At 53.9% G+C, this 24,825-nt stretch overlaps 1 protein-coding gene across 1 annotated transcript; it reads left to right on the plus strand.

Moving 5' to 3' along the window:
* Positions 1-5,091: 5,091 nt before the first annotated feature.
* On the plus strand, positions 5,092-24,494 carry VIL1 (villin 1). Its single transcript, XM_007086124.3, has 19 exons — positions 5,092-5,166; positions 5,495-5,569; positions 6,390-6,586; positions 8,063-8,171; positions 8,338-8,448; positions 9,986-10,188; positions 10,299-10,377; positions 10,573-10,671; positions 11,315-11,468; positions 11,971-12,071; positions 12,162-12,299; positions 12,899-13,057; positions 14,084-14,263; positions 14,757-14,902; positions 15,611-15,755; positions 16,205-16,393; positions 18,310-18,378; positions 19,492-19,632; positions 24,226-24,494. Exons 1-19 carry the CDS (start codon positions 5,092-5,094, stop codon positions 24,337-24,339), a joined length of 2,484 nt encoding a protein of 827 aa, XP_007086186.2. The 3' UTR covers positions 24,340-24,494.
* Positions 24,495-24,825: the final 331 nt, after the last annotated feature.

Genomic DNA, 24,825 nt, shown 5'->3' on the forward strand with positions numbered 1-24,825 from the left:
TACTGTGAGCCATTCTCCCGGGGAAGGAGGGAGGACAGCTGAGCCTCGTTGTCTGGGTTGGTAGGAGGAAGGGTCCAGGCTCCCCTGCCTTTCCTGGCTGGTGCTGTCCACCTGCAGTGAAGGCCTGGGCCTTGGGCAGAAACGTACCCTATCCCTGGGAGTGTGCTCACTGGGTGTCAGGGGTGGGGCACATTGGCTCCTGCTGTCAGGCTGTCGCTGGCTCCGCTGGCTCCCAGGGACCAGCGTCCCTGGCGGGCACCTGCGTCCCCACCCCCTCACCCATTCTCACTCTCTCTGGGGCCCTATCTTCCCTTATATGGTGAAGGCAGTTCCTAAGGGGGGGGGTGGTGGGGACAAAGGTCGCTCTCCTGCCGCCAGCTTGCCACAACTCCCTGAGACCTCCCAGGTGGCAGCTGCCTCCCCCTGACAGGTAAGGCAACCCTGCCGGACACACCAGACGGACACGCTCGGACGGGACGGTAGGTGCAGGAGAGGACGGGACAAGGGCCCCTGCTTCTTGCTGGCAGCCTGGGGCTTCCTGTAGCACCTTGGAGCGGACGTGAGGGAGAGGCTTGGCACTCTGGAGCGTCTGGAAAGAGCAGGGAGCCCAGTGTGGCTTCCTGGGCCTCCAAGGAAAGAACTGTACAGGCTCCACTCCAGGCAGCTGCTCTTTCAGACTCGCACCTGCCGTTAGCACCCACCTGACTTCAAGTGTCAACCATCCCGGATTGCCCTCAATGGGGAGATTCTGGAGACACTGGGCTTTTAGATTTAAAACTTGGATACTCCTGGGCAAACTGGGACTAGCTGGTCGCTCTAATCTCATTCTGCCACCCCCTTCCTGCACCTCACCCCATCTCTTTGCATATTTGTTCCTCATATGAAATGGTTTCTTTCTTTGTGCGGTCATTCCCCTGACACTCCTGGGGCCTCGGGGCTCCTGCATCCTAGGGCGTGAGCAACAGCCATCAGGAATTGAATGGGCAAAGGCAGAGAGAGGCAGGGGGCTGGTGAGGCAGGGCCCTTTTGGCCCCAGTCCATGCTCCCCGGCCACCCTAGCATGCCCTTCTGTCCCCAGGTCCAGTCCTCTGGCCTTACCAGCCACTGTGGCCCCATTCAGCTGAAATGGGGAGGAAAAGAAGTGGGAGCCAAGTCCAGACCAGGGTCTTGGGATGTACTGACCACCTCTTCCCACAAAGCCTGCAAAGACATTCTCAGGGCTTCGAGAGACAGAGTCTGTAGGATGGGATGCTGGGTTGTGTCCTCTCTCCCTGCTCTCATGGGCCTGGGGAAGCGGGAGGGTGTCCTGGGTTTCAGGAACGGCCATACCCCTGTCCAGCTCAGACCCGCATGACTGGGGACTGAGAGCCGGGATGACAGCATCCCGCAGCTCTCTGGAGCTGGAACCCTGAGGACAGGACAGCAATTAGAAAATGAAAGGTGGGACCTGGATGGAGCAGGAGCCCTAACTCCCGCCAGGGCTCCAACATGGTCCACCCCTTCCATCCTACAATTTCGTCTTTAAGTTTTATGAATATTTATTGAGCATCTACTATGGGGGCTACGCAGACCAACTGTCTAGGTCTTTGACCTCGGAGACCTGGGATTTATAAACAGATCCTTTCATTGCCATGTGGTCAGGGCGCCAAGAGAGGCACAGGTCCAGGATGCTCTGGTGCCCTCGAGGAAGGGCCTCATCTAGCCTGAGGATTCTGGGAAGGTCTCCTGGAAGAAATGAGACCTAAACTGAGTCTAGAGGGGCATCTAAGTGTGAGCCTTGTGAAGACAGGTGGGGAGGCCATTGGGTAAAGGGAAGAACAGGAGCACAAGGACATGGCGGGGAGGGGGAGAAGGCGCCTGGGGGGCAGGGCATCACTAGAAGGCAGCTGTGAGCAGAGAGGGAGGGGGGTGTGGCAGGGGGCAGATAGGAGAGAGATTCTGGTGGAACAGAGGGGCAGGAGAGGGAGGGGTCCAGGGTGTTGCACACATAGCCGTATCTGGGGTCTGGGAGTAGTGGTGCCCATCCTCAAATTGGGGGCAGAGAATACTGGGGATCAGGAGTGAGGGGGGCAGCCAGAGAACTCAAGTTGAGGGAGAAGGAGGCACACATCCAGACCTGGGGCCATGCTGTGCGTGTCGTGGGTAGTGAGGAGCCCATATCCCTCCCACCAGGAAGGGAGAGACAGCCTCTCTGGGGAGAGCCCACCAGGGTTGGGGGGGGCAGAGGCATCTGCTCTGACCAACATGGATAGGAGCAGGAGCAGGGCAGTATCTGTGGGGATACCATTGCGGTATGAGTATACCGCTCAGGGCCATCCCCTTTCCCCCGGTTCCCTGGCCCAGTGGAGGTTCCCCCTCCCCAGTTCAGGCTGCTGGAAGTTCCAAATCTAGGGGGAGGAGCATGCTGGCCTTTTCAAGTCCCTGCTCCCCCAAATGTCCACTCATCTGATGGGCAGGAAGTGTCTCTTCCTGTCTACCCTCCATCCTCTTGCTGTTCACCCCTAAAAATCAGAGCCTGTCCCTAGAGATCATCTAATTGACCACCTCCCACATCATAGATGAAGAAACAGGGCTCATGTTCATACAGCTAGTGGGTGTCAAAGAGTCCGTCTCAGAGAAAGGAAGATGTAGGCCAAGGTGGCAAATGAAATAACACAGAAAACATTTTTCTCCTTTGTACCAAAACTGGTCCTACTGACCCAGGTGTCCTGGGAGCCCTGGGGTCTCTGTCGGTTGAGAAATATCTCACGAAGGGGCCATGGCCAACAGGGCATCAGACAGGGCCCAGGCACAAGGGGCTCCTAAAGGCACATGGAAGGTGACCCGACATAGCCATGATCTGCCAGAAGGGCCGCTAATCAGAGGCTGGGCAGGGAGACCTTGCCCCAAACTCCAGAATGCCCGGGAGAGAGGTCACCCCTCAGGACTCAGAAGAGGGAGTTTCCCAACAGTAAAATGCCAGGTCATTGTTCCAAGAGGTGATTCAGAGTCAAGGTGCCATGAGAGATTAGATAGCGAGGTTTCAGGCTGACAGCTTGTGAGGCCTGACCCTCTAAGCCACACGACCTTTCATTTATTGTTCATCAGTTCAAGGAGCATTCCTGGAGGGCAAATCTGTGCCAGGCTGGGTGGTAGGCTCAGTGGGGAATGGGGGTGGCCTCCAGCCTGATAGGGAGAGGCAGGAAACCAGGGAGGAGAATCACTGGAGGCAAGCCGTTCTCTGCCCTCACTCATATCAGAATCTCTGGGAAGTTTTACAAGCACCCATGCTGTGCTCCCAAAAGTCAGAAAATAAAGTACCCATGCCTGGGCCTGCACCCAGCCTAATTAAATCAGAATCCCTGGGGATAGACCTGAGGAGCAGCAAAGCATTGGTATCATTTAAAAGCTCCCTAGGTGATTCTGATGAGCAGCTGGAGTGGAGAACAGTGAAATGTTCTACGGGTGAAAATGGAAAGAGCCATAAAAGATACCATAAAAGAAGCTTGGCAAGGGGAGGTTTCTTTCAGTTCGGTGGCTGGAGCCTGGTTCACACTGGAGAGTTCACTCTGTCATTCACTCACTCATCCATCTACCCATCCATCCATCCATCCATCCATTCACTCAGCAAAATGCCCACATGGTTTTAGACGCTAGGGATTTAGTACTGAACCAATAAACATGGTCCCTCTCCTTGTAGGATCTCCTTGGGCGCCACCAGAACAGTGACTGGGGGGTGTTTGGGGGCAGCTAGAAGGAACAGGAAGCCGCTGCACAGACTTTTTCTATTGTGGTAAAATACACATAAGATTTACCATTTTAACCACTTTATACAAGTCAGTGGCATTCAGTACATTCACAACATTGTCCAGCCATCACCACGGTCTAGTTCCAGAATTCTTTCATCATCCAGATGGAAACTCTAGTAGGCATCCTCCCTTACCCCTCCCTCCAGCCCCTGACAACCACTGCTCCACTTGCTATGTGTATGGATTGGCCGGTTCTGGATGGTTCATAAAAATGGACTCATCAATACATGGCCTTTTGTGTGTGGTTCCTTTCACCAAGCGTAATGTATTCAAGGGTCATTTGTGTTGCAATGTGTGTTAGCCCTTCATTTCTTTTCATGGCTGAATAATATTCCATTGTGGGGATATAGACCGCCTTTTGTTGATGGACATTTGGACTGTTTGTACCTTTTGGTTATTGTGAGTAGAGCTGCTATGAATTTCAAGTTCCAGTTTTTGTTTGAACACCTGTTTTTTCTTGGGGTACATACCCTTTTGGGCCCTTATTTATTCTTTGCTTTCTTTTAAAAATTTTTTTTTAAAATTGGGGGCGCCCTGGTGGCTCAGTCAGTTAAACTCGGGTTCAGCTCAGGTCAGTTCGTGAGCCCACATTGGGCTCTCTGCTGTCAGCTCAGAGCCTGCCTTGGATCCTCTGTCTCCCTCTCTTTCTGCACCTCCCCAGCTCATGTTCTCAATCTCAAGAATAAAAATAAATGTTAAAATTTTTTTTTTAATTTTTAGTTTAGAGAGAGAGAGCACAAGCAGGGGAGAGAGGGCAGAGGGAGAGAGAGTGAATGTTAAGCAGGCTCTCTGCTGAGCGTGGAGCCCAACATGGAGATTGATCCCAAGACTCTGGGATCATGACCTAAGCCGAAATCAAGAACTGACTCTCAACTGACTGAATCACCCAGGTGTCCCTGCTTTCCTTTTTTTTTTTTTTTTAAGTCCGTATGAATTTTTTTCAGTCAGCATGGCTTTGATAAAAAAAATTCTTAAAAAGAAAAATTGGGGCTAAACAAAGGGCCTTGAATGGAAAGCTAAAGAGTGAGGGCTTTATTCAGTAGGTAATAGGGAGTCAGGGTAGGGGTTTGAGCAAGAGAGTGACAAGATCAGAGTTGGGTGGGAAGACTGGACGCTGGGCCCTTGGCCAATCAGGGCCCAGGGTGGAGCGCCAACCCCTCCCCTCCCCAAGTTCCTGAGCCCTGGCCTCCTGGTGGTGTTGGGAGCTCTCTGGGGCTGTGCTGGAAGGGCAGCTCCTGAAACCCAGGGCGCTCCCAGCTCCTCAACCCTTGTTCCCGCGTCCCCCTCCCCTAGGCTCCTCACCATGACCACACTGAGCGCCCAAGTCAAAGGCTCCCTCAACATCACCACCCCAGGGGTGCAGATATGGAGGATCGAGGTGAGGCCCGCCTGGGTGTGTGTGTGGGCAAGGGGGGCGGGGGGCCTGCAGGCTGGGATGGAGGGAGGGAAGGAGGGAGCCTGAGATTACTCTGTCCTCAAATCCTGCCCTCTGATGTGCGAGCCCCTGCTGCCTGTCCCCAGGGCCACCCTCCTCCTGCTCCTATTCCTCCTCCTATGGTCACATCCCTTCTTCTGGTCCACTTCCTCAGGCCCTCCTCCTGCTGGTTCTTCGCCTCTCCCAGCTCTCCCTGGGGTCAAGGGAGGCGGGGCAGCTGGGGGTTCTGGGTGGTCCGGGGCAGCCCTTCTAAGCTCCTTCCTCTCCCTAGGCCATGAAGATGGTGCCTGTTCCTTCCAGCACCTTCGGCAGCTTCTTCGATGGTGACTGCTACATAGTCCTGGCTGTGAGTGCGGGCGGGTGCCAGAGGGGCCCGAGCAGACAGCAAAGCCCACTGTGGCATTAGGGAGGAAACCTGAAGCTGGGGGCAATAAGGAGGGCTGGCCGGGCTTCACCCCTAGACAGTATTCACTGGGTGGGCCCAGGTGCCCAGCCTTTGGTAGCTCTGCAGGGTCAGAGATATAAGAGGCTCTCCCTGCCCTTGGTCACTGAGCTCCAAGGTGAACGTCTTTGAATGTACAGTCTTGGGGACGCTCTGAGCCAGCGGGATGTCACCCGACCTCAGGTGCACATTTCTGGAATCCATAGTCCCCTTCATGTTGCCACCTTGGTTTTTGCCACATCCTGTACGATTAATGCATTTTTATCTTTCCTTACACTGACTCGCTTTTGAAATTTAAATCTATTGACTAAAAACATAACTCTATATCAGTACCATAAGTGGAAAGCGGTGTCCCATGTCAAAAGCAGAAAGTAGCTATACAGTTTTTACATAATCATTTCCTATGTACATTTGTACACCCCAGTTCATCACCTCATAGACCTGTGATGGTCCATACACATCACTTGGGACGATGCTGCTATGTGCAACCCACTTATTTCCAAGACCCAGAGGGAAAGCTACTCGCCCGATGTCTCAGCGAGTCTGTGGCAGAGCTGGGGTCATTACTCACGGTTCCTGACCACCAGTGCCGTGCGCTTCCTGGATACCAAGCTCACCTGTGGCCCAGGCCCCTTGTGTGTGACAGACCATGCAAAGCAGGGAGGCGGGGAGAGGGCTGTGGGAGCCCAGGGCCTCGGGCACACTGCACCTCCCCTCTCCCTAGATCCACAAGACGGGCAGCAGTCTGTCCTATGACATCCACTACTGGATCGGCCTGGCCTCGTCCCAGGACGAGCAAGGGGCGGCTGCCATCTACACCACACAGATGGACGACTTCCTCAAGGGCCGGGCCGTCCAGCACCGCGAGATCCAGGGCAACGAGAGTGAGGCCTTCCGAGGCTACTTCAAGCAGGGCCTCGTGTATGGAGGGGTGCACTGCTGGCGGGGAGTGGGGCCTGGGCTGGGGAGGGAGCCTGAGGCTGTCGGGGAGCTTGTGAGGGGGACCCACCATGGGCTTTTGGTGATTTTCGTTCTTTCCACTTCCCCACCCCCATTTCTGTTGCTGCCCTGTCCTTGGTCTTCATCCCTCTGAGTGTCTTTGGCTGCCCTAGGGGCCATTCGGCAATTAGGTGCACCATGAATTTTCATAAATCAACCCCTGTTTGAATGTCCTGGAGAGCTCAGTGCCAAAGGAAGCCTTCCAGGGCCTCACGGTCAAGTCTTCCCTCTGGCCAACGGGCAAATAACTGCTCCTCCATTCTCTAAAGCAGGACTTTCCCACTGAAAACCCAGGTATCTAGCTTTTCTTGAAAAGTCTGAAGCTCTGGCCTTTGGGCTTTTCCCATGGAAACACGGTCAAGAGCCATGTTGCTACTGACCAGTAGGATAGGCCAGAAGCTCTCTGGTTAGCCACAGCCCCCACCCCTCCCTTTGGTCTTGTTCCTCTTCTTCCTACACTTCTAGCAACAGTCCGCCCCTTTGGCATTTGAGCTGCCACCTCTCCTGTCTTAGTGTCCTTGGGCTGCCCTAACAAAATACCGTAGAGTGAGTAGCTTAAACAACAGAAATTAATGCTCTCACAGTTCTGGAGGTTGGGAAGTCTAAGATCAAGGTGCCAGCTGATTTGGTTGCTGGTGAGAGCCCACTTCCTGGCTTGCAGACAGCCACCTCCTCACTATGTCCTCGCATGGTGAAGAGAGTGAGCAAGCTCTCTGGTGTCTCTTCCTATGAGGACACCAACCTCATCACGGGGGCCCCACCCTCAGAACCTCATCTAAACTGTATCATGGGGCGCCTGGGTGGCTCAGTCCGTTAAGCCTCTGACTTCAGCTCAGGTCATGATATCATGGCTCATGGGTTTGAGCCCTCTATCAGGTTCTGTGCTGACAGCTCAGAGCCTGGAGCCTGCTTTGGATTCTGTGTCTCCCTCTCTCTCTGCCCCTCCCCCACTTGTGCTCTCCCTCCCTCTCTTTCTCTCTCTCTCTCAAAAATAAGCATTAAACAAAATTAAACTGTATCAAAATCTACTACCTCTCAAAGGCCCCTCTCCAAATACCATCACAGTGGGGTTAAGGCTTCCATACATGAGTTTGGGAGAGGACACAATTCAGTCCACAGCCTCTCTCCTCTTCCCCTCCACTGTGGTCCCCATCCTCGGAGTCCCGTTCTGTCCTTCCACATTTCCACATTACCACACACCCGTCTTAGTGGGCCTCTCAGCAGGGCAGGGAGGCAGTGAGTGAGGCATCTAGGGTGCAAACTGTGGGCTCCTGAGATACCTCGCGCACCTCAGCCTAGTCCCAGGCCCAGCCCTCAGGTGGCCCCAGTGGCAGCGGGCACCCGGGCTCTGTCACACCTCCCAGCCCACTCCCTTGGGTCAGCTCCCTCTCTTCTCAGGATTCAGAAGGGAGGCGTGGCTTCTGGCATGAAGCAAGTAGAGACCAACTCCTACCAGGTCCAGCGGCTGCTGCATGTCAAGGGCAAGAGGAACGTGGTGGCCGGAGAGGTGGGCATCAGCCAGGGCCCTGGCATGTGGCCTCCTGTCCTCCCTACCTGCTCCCCCCTCTGCCCCCGGGTGCCGGGCAGAGGCCCAGGAGGGGTGAGGCGGGGAAGACATGATGGACTGTGGAAAGTATCTGAGTAGAGGCCACACCTGCCCTCTGGCGCTCCAGGTGGAGGTGTCTTGGAAGAGTTTCAACCGTGGGGATGTTTTTCTCCTGGACCTGGGGAAGCTTATCATCCAGTGGAATGGGCCGGAGAGTAACTGCATGGAAAGACTCAAGGTAAGCCCTGCCCATGCACCGCCCCACTCCCCATCCCACCCTGCCCTCACCTGCCCCTGCACACCTGCCCCTCTCCTACCAATTGAACTCGCCAGACCTCTGTCGCCAGTACCCCCCCCCCCCAGCCCAGTCTCCAGGTCTCAGCTGACTGCCCTGGATGGTGTGTTGGAAGGTAGATCTGAGTCTCCTTGTGTATGTGGAGAGGCATGCATGTTGGGATATGGGTGTGTGTGTTCTCATGGCTGATCCACTGAGGTTTAATACATCCCTGCTGTGCGGTAGACCCTGTGCCAAACGTCAGGGAGCCAGTGGTGAAGGAAATGGGCAGAGCACCTCCCTGGGTCTGGCTGTCAAGTGGGGGAGACCGACAGGAAGAGGGTAATTGAGAGATGAGGGGTGGGGGTGGCAGTGGGGGTTCTGGAAAGACTTCTGAGAGGAGGTGGGGTGGGGCCGGAAGAAAGTGGCTGGTTAGGGGTCTGCCAGCAGAGCCAGAGCACAAGATGGGGATTACAGGGAGTTTGGAGAACAGAGACCTTGGAGAAAGCCTCGCTCGCAGGGCATGTTACACGGCCAGAAGGCTGAGTAAGAGGCTTGGGTTTTGTTCTCGGTGCCCAGGAGGCCACCGAAGGTTATTCTGACTTCTGAGTGGAGAAGGGGTGTGGGGGCTGCGGGGACGCAGGGCGCCCTGTGGCCATCTGGGTGAGGATGGGAGGAGGCGCCCTGGCCCCTTGGAGGGATCCACACACATTATGTGGGTGGCGATGGGGCTGAGGAGAGAGGGGCGTTGCACTTGAGCGGATGGGGTCCCATTGCCCGAAACGAGCAAGACCAGGAGCAACAGATTGGGGGAGGAGCTCAAGTTCAGTTTGGGGCATCTTCGTGGATAACGTGAGATGACAGCAGGGAGCTGGGCTGGAGACAGAAATACGGCCTCCACAGTCTGCAGAAGCCCAGGGCCTGGGGCTGAAATGCCGGTACCCAGAGGTACACAGACATTGGGCTGAGGAGGGGGAGCCAGGGTGTGTGTGAGTGTGCGCGCACATGTGGGCACATGAGGAAGTGTGTGCACGTGTGTGTCTCTGCATGAGCACATGTGGACTGTCCACCCTGGGGGGGGGTGTGTCTCCGTGTGAGGACGGTTGTCTCCGTGTGTGTGTGTGAGCACACGTGAGGCCGTGTGTGCACGTGTGCATGGGTGCACATGTGAGCTCGCTTTGGGGCAAAAAGACCGAGTGCTATGAGAGCCAGGGCTCAGCTCTCGTCCAAAACTATGAAGGAAAATCACAAGTTTCAAACGCACCCCAAACCCCCTCTTGCCAACGAGAAACCTGCTTTCCCCATGGGGTTCACTTGGTCTCCTCACATGTACCTTAAAAGCCTGGTCCCCCCCGCCCCTGGTCACCAGGGTAAAGGCAGGCAGGCACCTCACCCCTTGGGGCCGTGGCAGGGTGGGCTGGGCTCTCCCGGCAAGGTGTGGGGTGGCAGACACGGCCCTGTCCCCCACCAGCCTTCATGGGTCACCGGGGTCTCCCTGCAGGGCATGAACCTGGCCAAGGGGATCCGAGACCAGGAGCGGGGCGGGCGCAGTTACGTGGGCGTGGTGGACGGGGAGAACGAGAAGGAGACCCCGAAGCTGATGGAGATCATGAACCACGTGCTGGGCCAGCGGAGGGAGCTGAAGGCCGCGGTGCCTGACAAGGTGGTGGAGCCGGCACTCAAGGCCGCCCTCAAGTTGTACCAGTGAGTGTCCAGCTGGGCTCTTCGTGGGTGCGGGGGCTCCCTGGGGGCAGGGCACCTGGGTGACAGCTGTGAGAACCCCGCTCGTCTATGCTGTGCCCTTCGTCCTGCAGCGTGTCTAACTCAGAGGGAAAGCTGGTGGTTACAGAAGTTGCCACGAGGCCACTCACCCAAAACCTGCTCAGTCACGAGGTGAGAGGGTCTGGAGACCCCCAGCCCCACCGCCTGTCCCCCTGCATCCAGCCTGCTCTCCCCCCAAGCAGGTGAAGCGCTGGGGGCCTGGGGCTGGCCTGGAGGGAAGGAGTCAGTTTTGTGCCTGAGACTCTGTAGCCCCGCCCCGCCCGCACCCTCAGGCTCCCACCCTGGGTCTTTCTCTCCCACCTGTAGGACTGTTATATCCTGGACCAGGGGGGCCTGAAGATCTATGTGTGGAAGGGGAAGAACTCCAACACCCAGGAGAAGATGGGGGCCATGAATCAGGCACTGGTGGGCATGGGGATCGGCGGGGGGAAGGGGAGAGAAACAGATATAGCAGGGAGAGAGAAGGGGGATCAGACTGGGCGTCCCACCAGGCAGAGGCCTCCAAAGCTCTGGGCCCAGCTCAGCTGGGGGTGCTGAGGGTCTGCTCTGTAGCCCCCTGCGGGGGTCGCTGCCTGCTACCAGGGGCCCACCAACAGGCAACCTGGGGGCCTCCTCAGGATGTGAGCTCCCACCTCAAGCTCAGTTCAGAGAAAGGAGGGAGAAATGGAAGCTGACCTTTTTACAAGAGGGGATCGGGTCAGCAGGAGGCTGGGGCTAAGTCAGAGTTTGGGGTCATTACTGGGGTTGGAGTCAATAACCCTAGCTGGCTTGGGGTCAGAGTGAGAATGGGGATTGGGCTCAAGGTTGGAGATGGCAGCTAGGGGTCAGGGTCAGAACTGAGGTCTCATTTGGTTTTGGGGCTGAGGCCAGAGCAGGCCTTAGCTTTGGGTCAGCCCTGGGACTGGGGTTGGGTTCTAGTTTGTGCTTGGGACCTGGGGTAGGTTTGTGGTTGGGTCTGGTTGGGGTTAGAGCCAGGCTGTCACTTGCATTGGAGGGCTATGGGGGTTCAGAGAGGGACACAGACCCAGCCACCGCTTTCTCTTCCCAGAACTTTATCAAAGCGAAGCAGTACCCCCCGAACACACAGGTGGAGGTGCAGAACGATGGGGCCGAGTCAGCTGTCTTTCAGCAGCTCTTCCAGAAGTGGACGCTACCTAATCAGACGTCAGGCCTGGGCAAAATCCACAATGTGGGCTCCGTGGGTGAGGGCCCGCCCGAGGCAGGGTGCCCCCTGTCCTCCTTCCCAGACACGCCTCTGCCGTGCGCGCTTTTACCCTGGCTCTGGGCTCCTGACTGGGGTGGGGACATGAGGCACACGGGTAAACTTCGGAGCTGTCACAAAAGGGGAGCTGAGAAGCACCTGTCTCTCCTTTGGAATGGGATCGAGTCTCCCTGGGAACCAGACGGCTTCAGTCTCTCGCCAGACAATAGTTGCTGAAGGCAAGCTCAGTGCCAGGCACCTGCAGGAGGGAAAAAGTGTTGTCCCTCTCCTGGCTCCTCTGGGAGGCCCTGGCGAAGCCGGAGTCTTAGGGGTGGGAGATAGGGTTTCACATTATAACTGCCACTCTCTAGCTCTGTGACCTCTCTGGCCTCGGTTTCCTCACCTGTGAAATGGATCTAAGAATTCTAGCTATCGGGGTTGTTGGGAGGACCTGGGGATCTCAGTTGGTGACGGCCGGTGTCACGATTCCCCCCTCCCTCCAGCCAAAGTGGAGCAGGTGAAGTTTGATGCCATGTCCATGCACATCCAACCTCAGGTGGCCGCCCAGAAGAAGATGGTAGACGATGGCAGTGGGGAGGTGCAGGTATGGTGAGGGTGGAAAGTGGGTGCTGGGGAGGTGGCGGGGGCGGCGGAGCCCGTCCTGGACCTCACGCCGGTCTGGTGCTGGTCCCAGGTGTGGCGCATTGAGAACCTAGAGCTGGTGCCGGTGGATTCCAAGTGGCTGGGCCACTTCTACGGGGGTGACTGCTACCTGCTGCTCTACACCTACCTCATTGGCGAGAAGCAGCACTACCTGCTCTACATCTGGCAGGTCAGGCCCCACCTCTCCCTGCCCAGAGCACAGCCAGCTCAGTTCCCACCCTGCTCTACCCCTTCCAAGTGGCCATCGCCCCTGAGTTGAATACCTCTGGTGATGAGGAACTCACCCGTTTTCCATCCTGGGACTGCTTTGGCTATGAGACCCCAGTGGCACAGAGTACCCCCATATACAACCCTTTCCCCTTCTCTGAGTTCTCAGAGCCTCCGATTTCCATGGCTTCCAGCACATTCCCTTCATCTGGGCTTCTGTGTCCAGATGTGAGTGAGCAGGGAGATGCTTGGGTGCTGGGGTAGTGGTATGGTAGCCATGCTGTTTCCCCCAGTAAGAAGGAGAGGAGGTCTGGGGTTAAGGCCGGGGTTGCAGGGGAACTACGGGTAGGGGGTTGCTGGGAAAGGATAAGGCATGGGGATGAGACCAGAAGAGGTCTGGGGCAGTTTGGGTTTGGGCTGTGTCCAGGGTAGGGTTTGGTGGGGAGGACAGTTGGGTTTGGGGCCGGGTGAGAAGCAGGGATGGAGTTGTTGCTGCAGCCGGAGACGGGGTCAGAATTGGAGCTGACTTCATCCCACCCCTTCCATCGTGCTCGTCCCCAGGGTAGCCAGGCCAGCAAGGATGAAATAGCAGCCTCTGCCTATCAAGCCGTCATCCTGGACCAGAAGTACAACAATGAACCGGTCCAGATCCGGGTCCCGATGGGCAAGGAGCCACCACACCTCATGGCCATCTTCAAGGGACGAATGGTGGTCTACCAGGTGTGGTTGCCACCTGAGGCACTTGGCAGTCCCCGCATTTGCGGTGGGGTGGGCGTCAGGAGATGGGGGAGGGGCTCTGGGGGGGGCCGGCCTGGAGGTGAAGGGCAGTCTTCATGGGGGAGGACTGTTTGAGGCCCCATCAGCCATGTGGAACCGGCGATAGAAACAACCACCCAGTACTTTAAGAATACGTAATGAGTATGTGACATGTGCAAGTGCTGTTTCTCTGCTCACCCATCTCCCTGGATCCTCTACATGAGAAAGGCAGTTCTTGCGCCTAGATTCGCCCAAATGATGAGCCTGTCCAAACTGCACTGGTGCCTTCCAACGTAATGGAATAGACACCTCCTGTTTGTTGAGCACCTATGAAGTCTGCGGCCCTCTGCAAAGGGCCAAGGCTGGAGAAGGCCACGCATTACTGTTTATGGTCCTGTTAGGAGAGCAGTGAACTCACGGCCCGAGGCCCTGTGTGCTTAAATGTCAGAAACTCAAGCTGAGTTCACAGGAGAGTGTGAATACAGTAATCTGGGATAGGCAGGGAGTTCACGGTGGAAAGGGGGTTTGGAGGAGCCCTTGACATCAGGGTCGGAGCAAAAGGGCTCAGCAGAGGTAAACTGTAGGGCAGGAGGCACAGCAAAGACAAAGGCCCAGAGGAGGGGACCCACATGGGACAGTGAGAAGCCTGGCGAGCTACATGGGAGGGTTTGGAGAGAGCAGAGTGGGTCTGGAAGGGTAGTTTGCGCCTGAGTCATGTGGGGCCTTCAAAGGCTGGGATGAGGAGCTGGTTCTAGTCTGTAAGCAGTGGGGAGCCACTGAGGACTTCTGAGCAGCGGAGTGCCATGACCCAAGCAACGTTTTGGAAAGGCTACTCTGGTGATGGTGCATCAGAGGACCTGGGGGCGGGCAACCGCCACCCCCGCCCCCAGCCTCTCTTCCTCTCTATTTTCTGTGCCCTTCGAGAATCTTCCATGGTCTCTACTAAGTTGCTCCCCCTCTTTCTCTCTGCCGTCTCCCCACACCCTGCAGGGAGGCACCTCCCGAGGCAACAAAGTGGAGTCGGTGGCCTCCACACAGCTGTTCCAGGTCCAGGGAAACAGAGCCGACAACACCAAGGCCTTTGAGGTCCCAGCCCAGGCCAGCTCCCTCAACTCCAATGATGTCTTCGTCCTTAAGACCCAGTCCTGCTGCTACCTGTGGTGTGGGAAGGTGCGTGCAGGGCCTAGTGGCCTCCCCCGCTCTTCAAGTGGGTCTTCGGGATCCCCCCGCCTCAGGGAGCCTCTGGCCAAGTAGGTCCTTCTTGTTAATTTCCTAGTTGGTCTCCTTCCCCTGCAGCTCTGGGTCTGGCCACCCTCACATTTTCTGCCTCTATGTCTGGGTCAGTCTCTCTCATTCTGTTTGTCTCTGGCTACCCCTGGCTGTCTCAGTGTTGGTCTGTCTTTGTGTCCAGGCTCTCTCTCACTATCCCTGTGCCTGTCGCTGCCTCTCCATTTATCTCAGCCTCTTGGATTCCTTTTCCTGCCCTGTAAGGATTGTGCAGACTCCTGTCCCCTCTGCCATTCTTTGGAGTGTCAGACAGAGGAGGGGTGCACATGGGGTCCTGATCCAGGCAGAAGAGCCCTCTCAGATGCAGGAGCTCTGTGCCAGTGAATGTGACACTAGAGATGTTCTCCCCCAACACAGCTGACCCCTCTTTCCCCAGGGCTGTAGTGGGGATGAGCGGGAGATGGCCAAGATGGTTGCTAACATCATCTCCCGGACGGACAAGCAAGTGGTGGTGGAAGGACAGGAGCCGGCCAATTTCTGGATGGCCCTAGGTGGAAAGGCGCCCTATGCCAGCAGCAAGAGGTAACTACAGGGTCCCTCTGCCTCTAGCTCACCTTCTGAGGTTGGAGAGCCTCCCAGCATCTCCATCCCATGGCCCAGAGCCTGCAGCAAGCATGAATTGGGGACTCTGTATACCAGGTCCCCAGGGCTACAAGATGAGTCAAGGGCAGCCCGTACCCTCAGAGCCTCTTGAGCAGTGCAGTGTCTGTGTGGGTGTGCCTCGGGCCTGGAGGGAGTGTCTTCATGGCAAAGGGAGTTCACAGCCATAAGAAACAACTCAATGAGAGGGGCAGGCTTGCCCTTTGGGAAGAAGATGCCAGAGCCCCGACCTTTAGCGCTGACACAGGACCTGGATGCTGAGAAGCCCCAGCTGTACACACTCTTTCAAATGGTTTTTCTGAAGAATACCCGTGATCCACCATTCCCCGGTTCAGAAGCAAAAGGGCATATATTGCAGTAGCCGTAGGAGGGCACGGAGGGAAGACAGCAGAAAGAATTTCCCAGTGGGCCCATAGAAGAGCCACTGGAATGGATGTCCTAGAAAGGCAGTGGGGATTTCTCCCTTGGAGCACTCTTAGACTCTTGGGAGGAGGGGGGACTTTATGTGTGAGCAGAAAAAAAAAGAGTATTTTCCTAGAAGTTAGGCTTTCCATGCCAGAGTTCTGTATCCTCTATTCTTCTGTCCCCCTACCTTCTTCTTGGCAACACAATTTTCTCTCCATCCTGCAGATTGCAGGAGGAAACCCTGGCCATCACCCCCCGGCTCTTTGAATGTTCCAACAAGACCGGGTGTTTCCTGGCCACAGAAATCCCTGACTTCAATCAGGATGACTTGGATGAGGATGATGTGTTCCTGCTAGATGTCTGGGACCAGGTAGGACAGAGGCCTGGGGAACCTCCCTTCCCACCATCTCCATCTCCAAAGCCAAGAAATAGTGGCTTAATGGACAGGCTCCCTTATAGATTCTTCCTGGGAGTAGTATTATGAACAACAGGAGCCTACGGAAGAAGGAGGCAGGTAGAGAGGAATGTGCCCAATGGGGCTGCAGGGCAGGATGTATTTTCCCAAAGTCCAATTTTTTTTTTTTTCCACGTGGCATGTCTATAGCTCTGGAGAGGCTGGGAGTCACACATTGGCAGAATATCCCAGTACAGGACATCTGTCCAACCTCTTCATTTCCCAGATGCAAAGTCAAGACCAGACGGGACCTGCCCAAGGTCACTTAGCACGACTGTTGGTCATCGGAGCCTGGGTGAACCGAGGCAGAGCCCTGTGGGCCAGGGAGGACGGGAAGGACCGCCTGAACCCTGGATTCTCCACAGGTCTTCTTCTGGATCGGGAAGCGTGCCAATGAGGACGAGAAGAAAGCCGCAGCCGTCACGGTGCAGGAATACCTCAAGACCCACCCCAGCGGCCGTGACCCCGAGACCCCCATCATTGTGGTGAAGCAGGGATACGAGCCCCCTACCTTCACAGGCTGGTTCCTGGCTTGGGATCCCTTCAAGTGGAGTGTAAGTGGCCAGCCCACCCTGATCCTTATAGCCCTTCACATCCTCCTCCAGGTGGCCGCTCGTGGTACACCACAAGGGCAGGGCAGACTCCCAGGCTTTTCTGTTTACTGCGATAGATGACCAGTGATATATTTGTAAAGGGGTCTGAGGGGGCCTAGAATAAAAAGTAAGGCTGCATAAAACCATTAACCCCCCTGGTGAGGGAGAGGAAAGAAGGCTATCAAAAACCCAGGCTCACTCAGTTCAGTGCCTTGCCTTATGGATCCAATGTAGCTGAAGGCTGTTGGACATTATTGGTTAGAACCGTACTATTTAAACTTAACTGCAGTTAAACAAAATTAAACATTCAGTTGCTCACTAGCCACAAGCTAAGTGCTCTGTAGCCCTATCGGACAGCACAGAAAAAGAACATTTCTATCATCACAGAAACTTCTCTGAGGCGGTGTTGGTGGATCCGTAAGCCAGGTGAAATGAAACCTGTCAGTTCTCAAGGACAGATAAATATCTTCCCGGCACTGAATTCTAAGCAAAATGGGTCATACACGTGGTCCTTACCTGAGGGACAGGGAGTCAGACTTCCACAGGATTCTCTGGAACTGGTCGCACATAGAAGCAGAGGGCAGGTCCTCAAAATGGAAGGTTTTCTGCAGGAAGGAGGAAGGCTAAAGTAGAGAGTGCCAGCCCAATGGCTTTGGGTGCACTAAAGTGGCAAAACAGATGAGTTTAGGGAACCAGAGCTTAATTTCCTCAAATACATTTCCTCAAATACATTTTTTGAAAGCATTCTTTCAGTGGCTGATGGGCTGAATTTAGTTTTGAGGATAAACAAATCTCAAGGCTGCAAATTTAGATGCCAGAACTTTTCTTTCTTTCTTTCTTTCTTTTCTTTCTTTTTTTTTTCTTTTCTTTTTTTTTTTTTTTTTTATGAGCAGCAGGCAAAAGTTTATGAGAGTATAAGATCAGAAAGTAAGAATAGTAGGAAAGCTCTCTTTTACAGAGAGGGGACATTCGAAAGTGAATGCCCCGACTCTAGGCGAGGGTCCTTGTTTTATAAGGTTCTGGTCAGCCCCCCTCCCTTCCCCCTTGTTCCTTCTCAGGTCCTACCCTTATTGGCTGGATAACTCTGCGTTGTCCAGTCCTGATTGGCCCGATTCCATCGTGTGAGGGGTGGTCTATGGCCATATCATTCCTTGTGGGTCGTCTGTTTTATGGTCTACTACTTATTTTTAGTCAGGTCTTCCGTCAAATTCCTGAGGGGAACCTGAGGGGGAGCACATGGTGTCTGATACACTCTTAAGAGGAAACTTATGCCTGAGGGGGTAGATGCCAGAACTTCTAAAATTCCTATCAGTGTCCTGAGTCAACACCTCTGACGGCCCTCCCCTCGCCCCAGTCTGGGGGGCTTCTCTCAGGCTCACGCGTGGGCTCACTCCTTCACTCAGCATAACTCCAGTAGGGTGCGCGATGCTTGGTGCCAGGCCCTGGGGATATGGAGACGGGGCTCCTCGTGGAGCTAAGGTCCCTTCTAACTCCCTTTGCTCTTTGGCGGCAGGGTCCCCCCACCAGGCTCTGGGAGGAGCACCCCCCGCTCTCCAGGGCCCCCATGTTCCCCAGAGCCTGCAGGGTGTAGGCAGGTTCTCAAGGCTGCATGTGGCTGCTTGCACTGCCTCTGAGTGTGGCCTCCGGCCCCACGTGGGGCTGAGCAGGGCCTCTTCTGACTGTCAGCCCTTTGGGTGCCCATCCTCGCCATCCAGCCTCCTTTTTCAGGGTCCCCCCCCCCTCCAGCCCCTGAGCCCCCTCTTCCCCCTTCCCACGCCCAAGCCTTAGACCAACCTTCTTCCAACTCCTGAAGGAAAAAGTTCTTCCATTTCCTCTGCTGAGAACCGGGTCTAACTTGTTATTTACTTTCTGTGCAGAACGCCAAATCCTATGAGGACCTGAAGGTGGAGCTTGGAAACTCCAGGGACTGGAGCCAGATTACTGATGTGAGTACAGGGCAGGTGGCCGGCTGACGATGGCCAGCCCTGCGGGAGCTGAGAAAGCTCCAGAGAGGACACCAGCATCCTGGGCTTTACTTTCCACCATGAACCGCCACCCCCCCCCCCCCCCCCCCACTGGAAGTCCTTGCTGTTTAACTTCAAGGCCTCTGGCTGTTTTTTTTTTTTTTTTTTTCTCCTCCATTTCCTAGTGTATGGTTCCCCCATCTGATCATACATGAATCTGATGGGAGCTGGGAGTGAGGGGCGGGGGCAGCTGATTAGAATGCAGATCCCAAAGTCCCACTCACTGCCCCAAATTCTGGCTTGTGGAATTGGGTTGAGACCCAGGAATATTTGCCCGTTCTAAACGAAGAGCCCAGGTGATTTGATGCAATTAGGCCATGGACGACACTTTGAGAAAGAATGATTTCTCTGCCGTGGTCATCCTGGGATAGCCTTCTCCAGATACAAACTGCAGTCTCTGAGTTAGTTAACAGAAACTCATTTAGCCTGTCGGCCTGGTTGATAAGGAAATCTGAAAGCGAAACCTTTCCTTCAAGAAGTTCCCAGGCTTGCAGGGGAACTGAGTCCAAGCAGACTCTGCAAAAATGTATCCAGAACATGAGAGCAATTCCACAAGCATGCTGGGGTAATCAGATAATACACCTGGCTCCTTGGCCCCACCCTCAGGCTGAGTACCTCGTGACACTCATTAAGCCCTTCTCGGTGGACTGATGGTGTACGTTGGAAGGCATATATAGGTCAAGGCTAAGTGAATTTACTGATCACAATTTCATAACCGATAAGAGAAAGAGGATCATAAATGTCCAAGGTGGACCTCAAGCATCCACCGTGAGAAGCCATGAAGAAGTTTGTAAGTCAAAGAACAAAATAATCATCTCGGACCAATTGGCTTTGGTTGGACACAATCCACCAAGTTTTAGCTCATGGGTCCGATCAAACGTTGTGTTCTTATGAGGAGTGTGTGTGGGTGGTGGGGTCATGGAAGGCTTCAGGAAGGAGGTGCCCTAGAATCAATGTTGACTCCAGAGAGATAAGCAGCCTGGGAGGTAGCCACAAGCCAGCAGAATTAACCGGTGGTTTCCTTTTCTTCCCTAGGAGATCACAAACCTCAAACCGGATGTGTTCAATGCTAACACCAACCTCATTGTTGGGCCTCTACCCATCTTTCCCCTGGAACAGTTGGTGAACAAGACTGTGGAGGAGCTCCCTGAGGGTGTGGACCCCAGTAGGAAGGAGGTAGGTCAGACTGGAAGAGGAGGATGAAGAGATACGGCTTGCCGGTTGCTGGACAACACTAATTGAAGCCCAGATTGTGCCCTGCAATTGATTAGGTGCTGGGGGGATGCCAGAGAACAAAAGCAGACCTGGTCTCTGCCTTCATGTGAGGTGACATCTCAGTGGGGAGAGAGGGCTCAAAGGACCCTGATTACACTGTTATTTCATTTCAGTGATGATAAGTACCACACAGGTGAAGTACAGGTGCCATGAAAAGTATTCCCAAAGGAAACCTGTTATAGTCAGAGCAGAGTTCCTTCTGAAAGGTGGACAGGAATTATTCAGGCAAAATGGGTTATTCCTGGAGAAGGGAACAGCATACATGAAGCCCAGAGGCAGGGAATAAGTGTAGCATGGGGGTGAAACTGCAAGGTGGCCAGAGTGGCTGTGGTGTGCAGAGCTGGGGAGTGGCAGGCCAGGGGGCCAGGGGCCCAACTGAGCAGTGCATGCTACGTCACCTTAGGGAATGTGGTGTGTTTTTTTTTTGGGGGGGGGGGGGAGAGCACAAGTGGGGGAGGGGCAGAGAGAGGGGGACAGAGGATCTGAAGTGGGCTCTGTGCCGACAGGCTGACAGCAGTGAGCCCGATGTGGGGCTTGAACTCACAAACTGTGAGATCATGACCTGAGCCAAAGTCGGATGCTCAACCCACTGAGCCACCCAGGTGCCCTGGGAATGTGGTGTCTTTTTAAAAAGTGGACAGGAACCGGGGCGCCTGGGTGGCTCAGTCGGTTAAGCGTCCGACTTCAGCCAGGTCACGATCTCGCGGTCCGTGAGTTCGAGCCCCGCGTCGGGCTCTGGGCTGACGGCTCAGAGCCTGGAGCCTGCTTCCGATTCTGTGTCTCCCTCTCTCTCTGCCCCTCCCCCATTCATGCTCTGTCTCTCTCTGTCTCAAAAATAAATAAACATTAAAAAAAAATTAAAAAAAAAAAAGTGGACAGAAACCATTATGGCTGAAGCAGGGGAGTAGCAGTTAGATTTATGCTTTTAAAAGATTACTGTAGGGGCACCTGGGTGGCTTAGTCAGTTAAGCATACGTACAACTAATGTTTTCGGCTCAGGTCAGGATCTGATGATTTGTGAGTTCGATCCCTGCATAGGGTTCCGTGCTATGTCAGCATGGAGCCTGCTTGGAATTCTCTCTCTCTCTCTTTTTCTCTCTCTCTTTCTCAAAATAAAGGATTTATTCTCAAAAAAATTTAAAAAAGAAAGATCACTATAGGGCCACCTGGCTGGCTCCGTTGGTAGAGCATGTGACTCTTGATCTTGGGGTTGTAAATTCGAGCCCCATGTTGAGTATAGAGATTACTTAAAAATAAAATTTTTAGGGACACCTGGATGGCTCAGTCGGTTAAGCGTCCGACTTTGGCTCAGGCCATGATCTCATGACTCGTGAGTTCAAGCCCCACATCGGGCTCTCTGCTATCAGCTCAGAGCCTGCTTCAGATCCTCAGTCCTCCTTTCTGCCCCTCCCCCACTCATGTGTGCACGCGCGCTCTCTCTCCCTCTCTCTCTTTCAAAAATAAATATTAAAAAAATAAAATGAAACCTTTAAAAAAGAAAAGTGAAGAATGGAAGGTGCAGAAGCAGCAGCCCTGGGCAGACTGAGTGTGTGTGTGGGGGGAGTCTACAATAGGTGGTGGCTGGGGAAGTAAGGGAAGGAAGTGGTTTAGAGAAATATTTAGGAGGTAAAGTCAAGGACACTAGGTAATTACTGGATGAAGGGGGTGAGAGAGCGGCGGTGGGGGGAGGGTAGGAATTGTGTCATTTTCCGAGATAAAAAAAAAAAACACACAAAACCCTGGGTCAGACTGAGCTTAGAGGGGACAAGCATGAATTGGGTGGTAGCCATGCCATTTGAGGCCCCCTCCGCCCCCGCCATGAGACATACGAACAGATGCACGTTTGGTGGGCAGGCAATTCAGAGGAGCGCCAGGGAGAGACTCACCAGCGCTCGGTGCCTCTGGTGGCTGCAGCTGTAGGCCCGCGCTGTCACCTGCAGGGAGGGAGTATGGCAAGAAGAGCTTGTTAAAAATACATTTCCAATATTTATTCCCACTACAGGAAGATCCAAAAGACATGGCAAATCTAGCTTGATGGGGGTATTGAGAGAAAATGTACTCTGGGTATAATAATAATAAAGTCTTACACATGAATTAAGGACTCTACAGAAGAGAGATGCCTGATTTCTCCAAGAAGTCTGTTAGCGATCTGGGCCCGATATACGTTTAAGTATATTGTTCCCAAAGCATTTGTATCCTGCCCTTCACCTTGGAGACCATGTCCGTGCATTCTCTCCCAGATCTGCCCACCATCCGTGTCCTCACTGTAATAGTGGGATGATCCTAATATATTTTCTGTAATAGTAATACTACAAATTATTATTTGCGCAGCACCTGGTACATAGAAAGCGCTCTGCAAATGTAACCTGCTATTTTCACTGCCTGCTCTACACCTGAGAAAACTGAAGAGTGGGGAAGTGACTTGCCTTATGTGACTGGCAAAGCTACTTAGTAGCCACGTCAGAGCAAGAACCAGGTCTTTTGGAGCCCTGCTGTTACCCTCGTATCATCATGTGGCACCAAGTATCTCTAAAAGGAGGGGCAGCCAGTGTTATTGAACGAGGTGATCAATGGGAGGCTGCAGGGATTGCAGGTTTTGAATGGGACAAACAGCATCAAAACAACCCTACCACGGTAGACACAGTCTACAAAATCTAAGATCCTTTTTAAAAACTCAGTTGTCTGTTGCCGATGTTTTTAATCATGGGAGTAACATACATTCTTGTGGGAGAGCTATAGGTTCATGGTCAAGTGGGGACAGTAGGAGAGGTCTTGAGGCCTCGCTGGCTGCTCCGAAGTCGGAAGGGGAGCCAGAGACAATGGACAGTGGTGTGGTGGGTCTGGCTGCAGGCAGTAGCAAGAGGATAATCCAAGTGTTTGAGCGCAAGTGAGTAAACCACAGAGAGGCGGATGTGGGTATGGGTGAGGCCAGTAATCAGCTGGCAGGACCACAGAGTCCAAGAATAGGACTAGGGAAAGATACAAGGCCACTGGGATGGGCAGTTCCTGCTATCTAGCCTAGGGGTCAGAGTCCAGAAGTCTCCACCAAGCAGCGGAGCCAGCCTGACTGGGGCTGAGAGGGCACCTGCATCCATAGCTGTGAGGGACCTGGAGCGGGCGTTTGCTACAAACCAGTTTGGGGTAGGCAGCTCTTCCCCATCCACTGATGCCCAAACCGCCCACCTTTACTCCCTTCCTCCCTGCCTGGGGGAGGGGGCAGTGCTCTCAGGATCCTTGAGGACAGAATGCCCAGGGGTGGGAGGCAAATCTAAAGACAGGTTAGAGAACTGAGGCATCAGACCTACCTGAGCTTGAGGTCCATCTGCGGATGTTTGCCAAGCGGTTCAATTAAGGGCTCTCTGCAGGAGTGGATAAAACACTCTTCTGGGGTGGCAGGGTGGGCTAAGATTGAAAAACAAAAAACAAAAACCTTGCTCTCACCACCCCTCCCCTCTGGGTGCCTGGGGAGCAGAGATGAAGGTTGGGAGATGCTGTTTTATAGCAGCTTCAATTTGGGGTTCTCACATTGAGTGTGCCTTGATAGCACTTAGCTTGCCTTAAGCAGCACCACTATTATATTGTATCAGCTGGGAGCAACAGTCATTTCAGGCAATCTCCTCATCTAATGGAGAAAGATACATACTCCAGGCCTAGAAAGGTGTCTCCCAGTCATGATCTCCAAGCTGAGAGTAAAAAGGTAGAATTGTGCTAACCTTCTAGACCCTTCATAGGACTGGAGAATATAGGGTAAGTCATCCAAATGTTTTGTCTCCTGCTCAAATTAGCCAGCTGTTTTGTAAGTGCCACGGCTGTACACGCTTGCTCACTTTGCCCATTGGGGTGGGGCGGCTGCCGGGTGAACTTGAGCCTGAGCAAGTCAGGGCCCAGGAGGGCAAGCCCTCAAGGGCTAGGGGCTTCTGCCAGAAGAGCTGTGCCTCCTGTGGTAAAGACAACTTGGTCTAGATCAGACCCGGGTAGATTCCCTTCTGCAGCTCATCTGCTTCCTCCATGGGCCAGACTCACAGAAAGAAGGGTCCCCTGGCTTAGGTTCACTGCTTAGTGAGACAGATGAACAAGATACTTTCTTAGGGAAACATATGCCCTTTCACATGTAATGTCACTTTCATCCCCATAAAAACATTACAGAGAAGCAAATATTGGCCTTTAAAAAATTTCCCCCATTCTACAGAGAGGAAAACTAAGATGTTCCCCCAAGTTAGCAAATTCTTAACCAAGCTAAGCCAAGTTCTTATTTCAGATCTAGGGTCAAAAGAAAGGAGCTCAATCTACTTCATCTTGAACTCGTTCCAAATTCAGGGATCAAACCTCTTGCACCTCAAAATGCCACCTGACTCCTCCCATTTCTTTCTTGGTTCTCCTGACGTTGCCTGTATTTGCTTTTCATGTGATCGCCACCCCACACCCATAAGACTCATCAAAGTAAACCCTGGGGAAGAGTGTGACCTTTGTCCTCTGCTTCCTCTCTCCTTCTAGGAGCACCTGTCCCCCGAGGATTTCACCAAGGCCTTGGGGATGACGCCCACTGCCTTCTCTGCCCTCCCTCAATGGAAGCAACAAAACCTCAAGAAACAAAAAGGCCTGTTTTGAGAAGCAGGGGTAGCTGCTAGCTGGAGGGCAGTACCCTACCCTGCTTGGTTTTTCATGACCGGGATGGGAGTCCTACACTAATTGAGGTGAAATTTTAGTTACCGGTGAGCGGCCTTCTGTGGCACTGCCACTTTTATCGAGTAACCTACCTATTCCAGAATGATACCTCCGTAAAGACACTGTGATCCCAATTTGAGACATGAGGGTGGGGGGTCACGTTGTTTCTATCCTCAGGTATTGCATCACTTTTAGTATCCTGTTCTAGAGCTTTCCCTCCTGAGAAGAGCAGGCACTCCACGGGACATCAGAATTCTGAGGAGCCGTTGCTAGCTTTTCCTCTCTTGTGACACTTTTATCTACAGGAAGTGGGCTGAAGACCTTTCCCAGCGTAATGGCTTTTCCTCTTCACTTTCCTGATTTAGGCGAGACGTTAAAGGGGACTCCTCCTCTGTAGGAGTTGAATGGCCTGGGAAAAGGACCTGTTAG

Source organism: Panthera tigris, chromosome C1, assembly GCF_018350195.1.
Source record: "Panthera tigris isolate Pti1 chromosome C1, P.tigris_Pti1_mat1.1, whole genome shotgun sequence".
Lineage (NCBI taxonomy): Eukaryota > Metazoa > Chordata > Mammalia > Carnivora > Felidae > Panthera > Panthera tigris.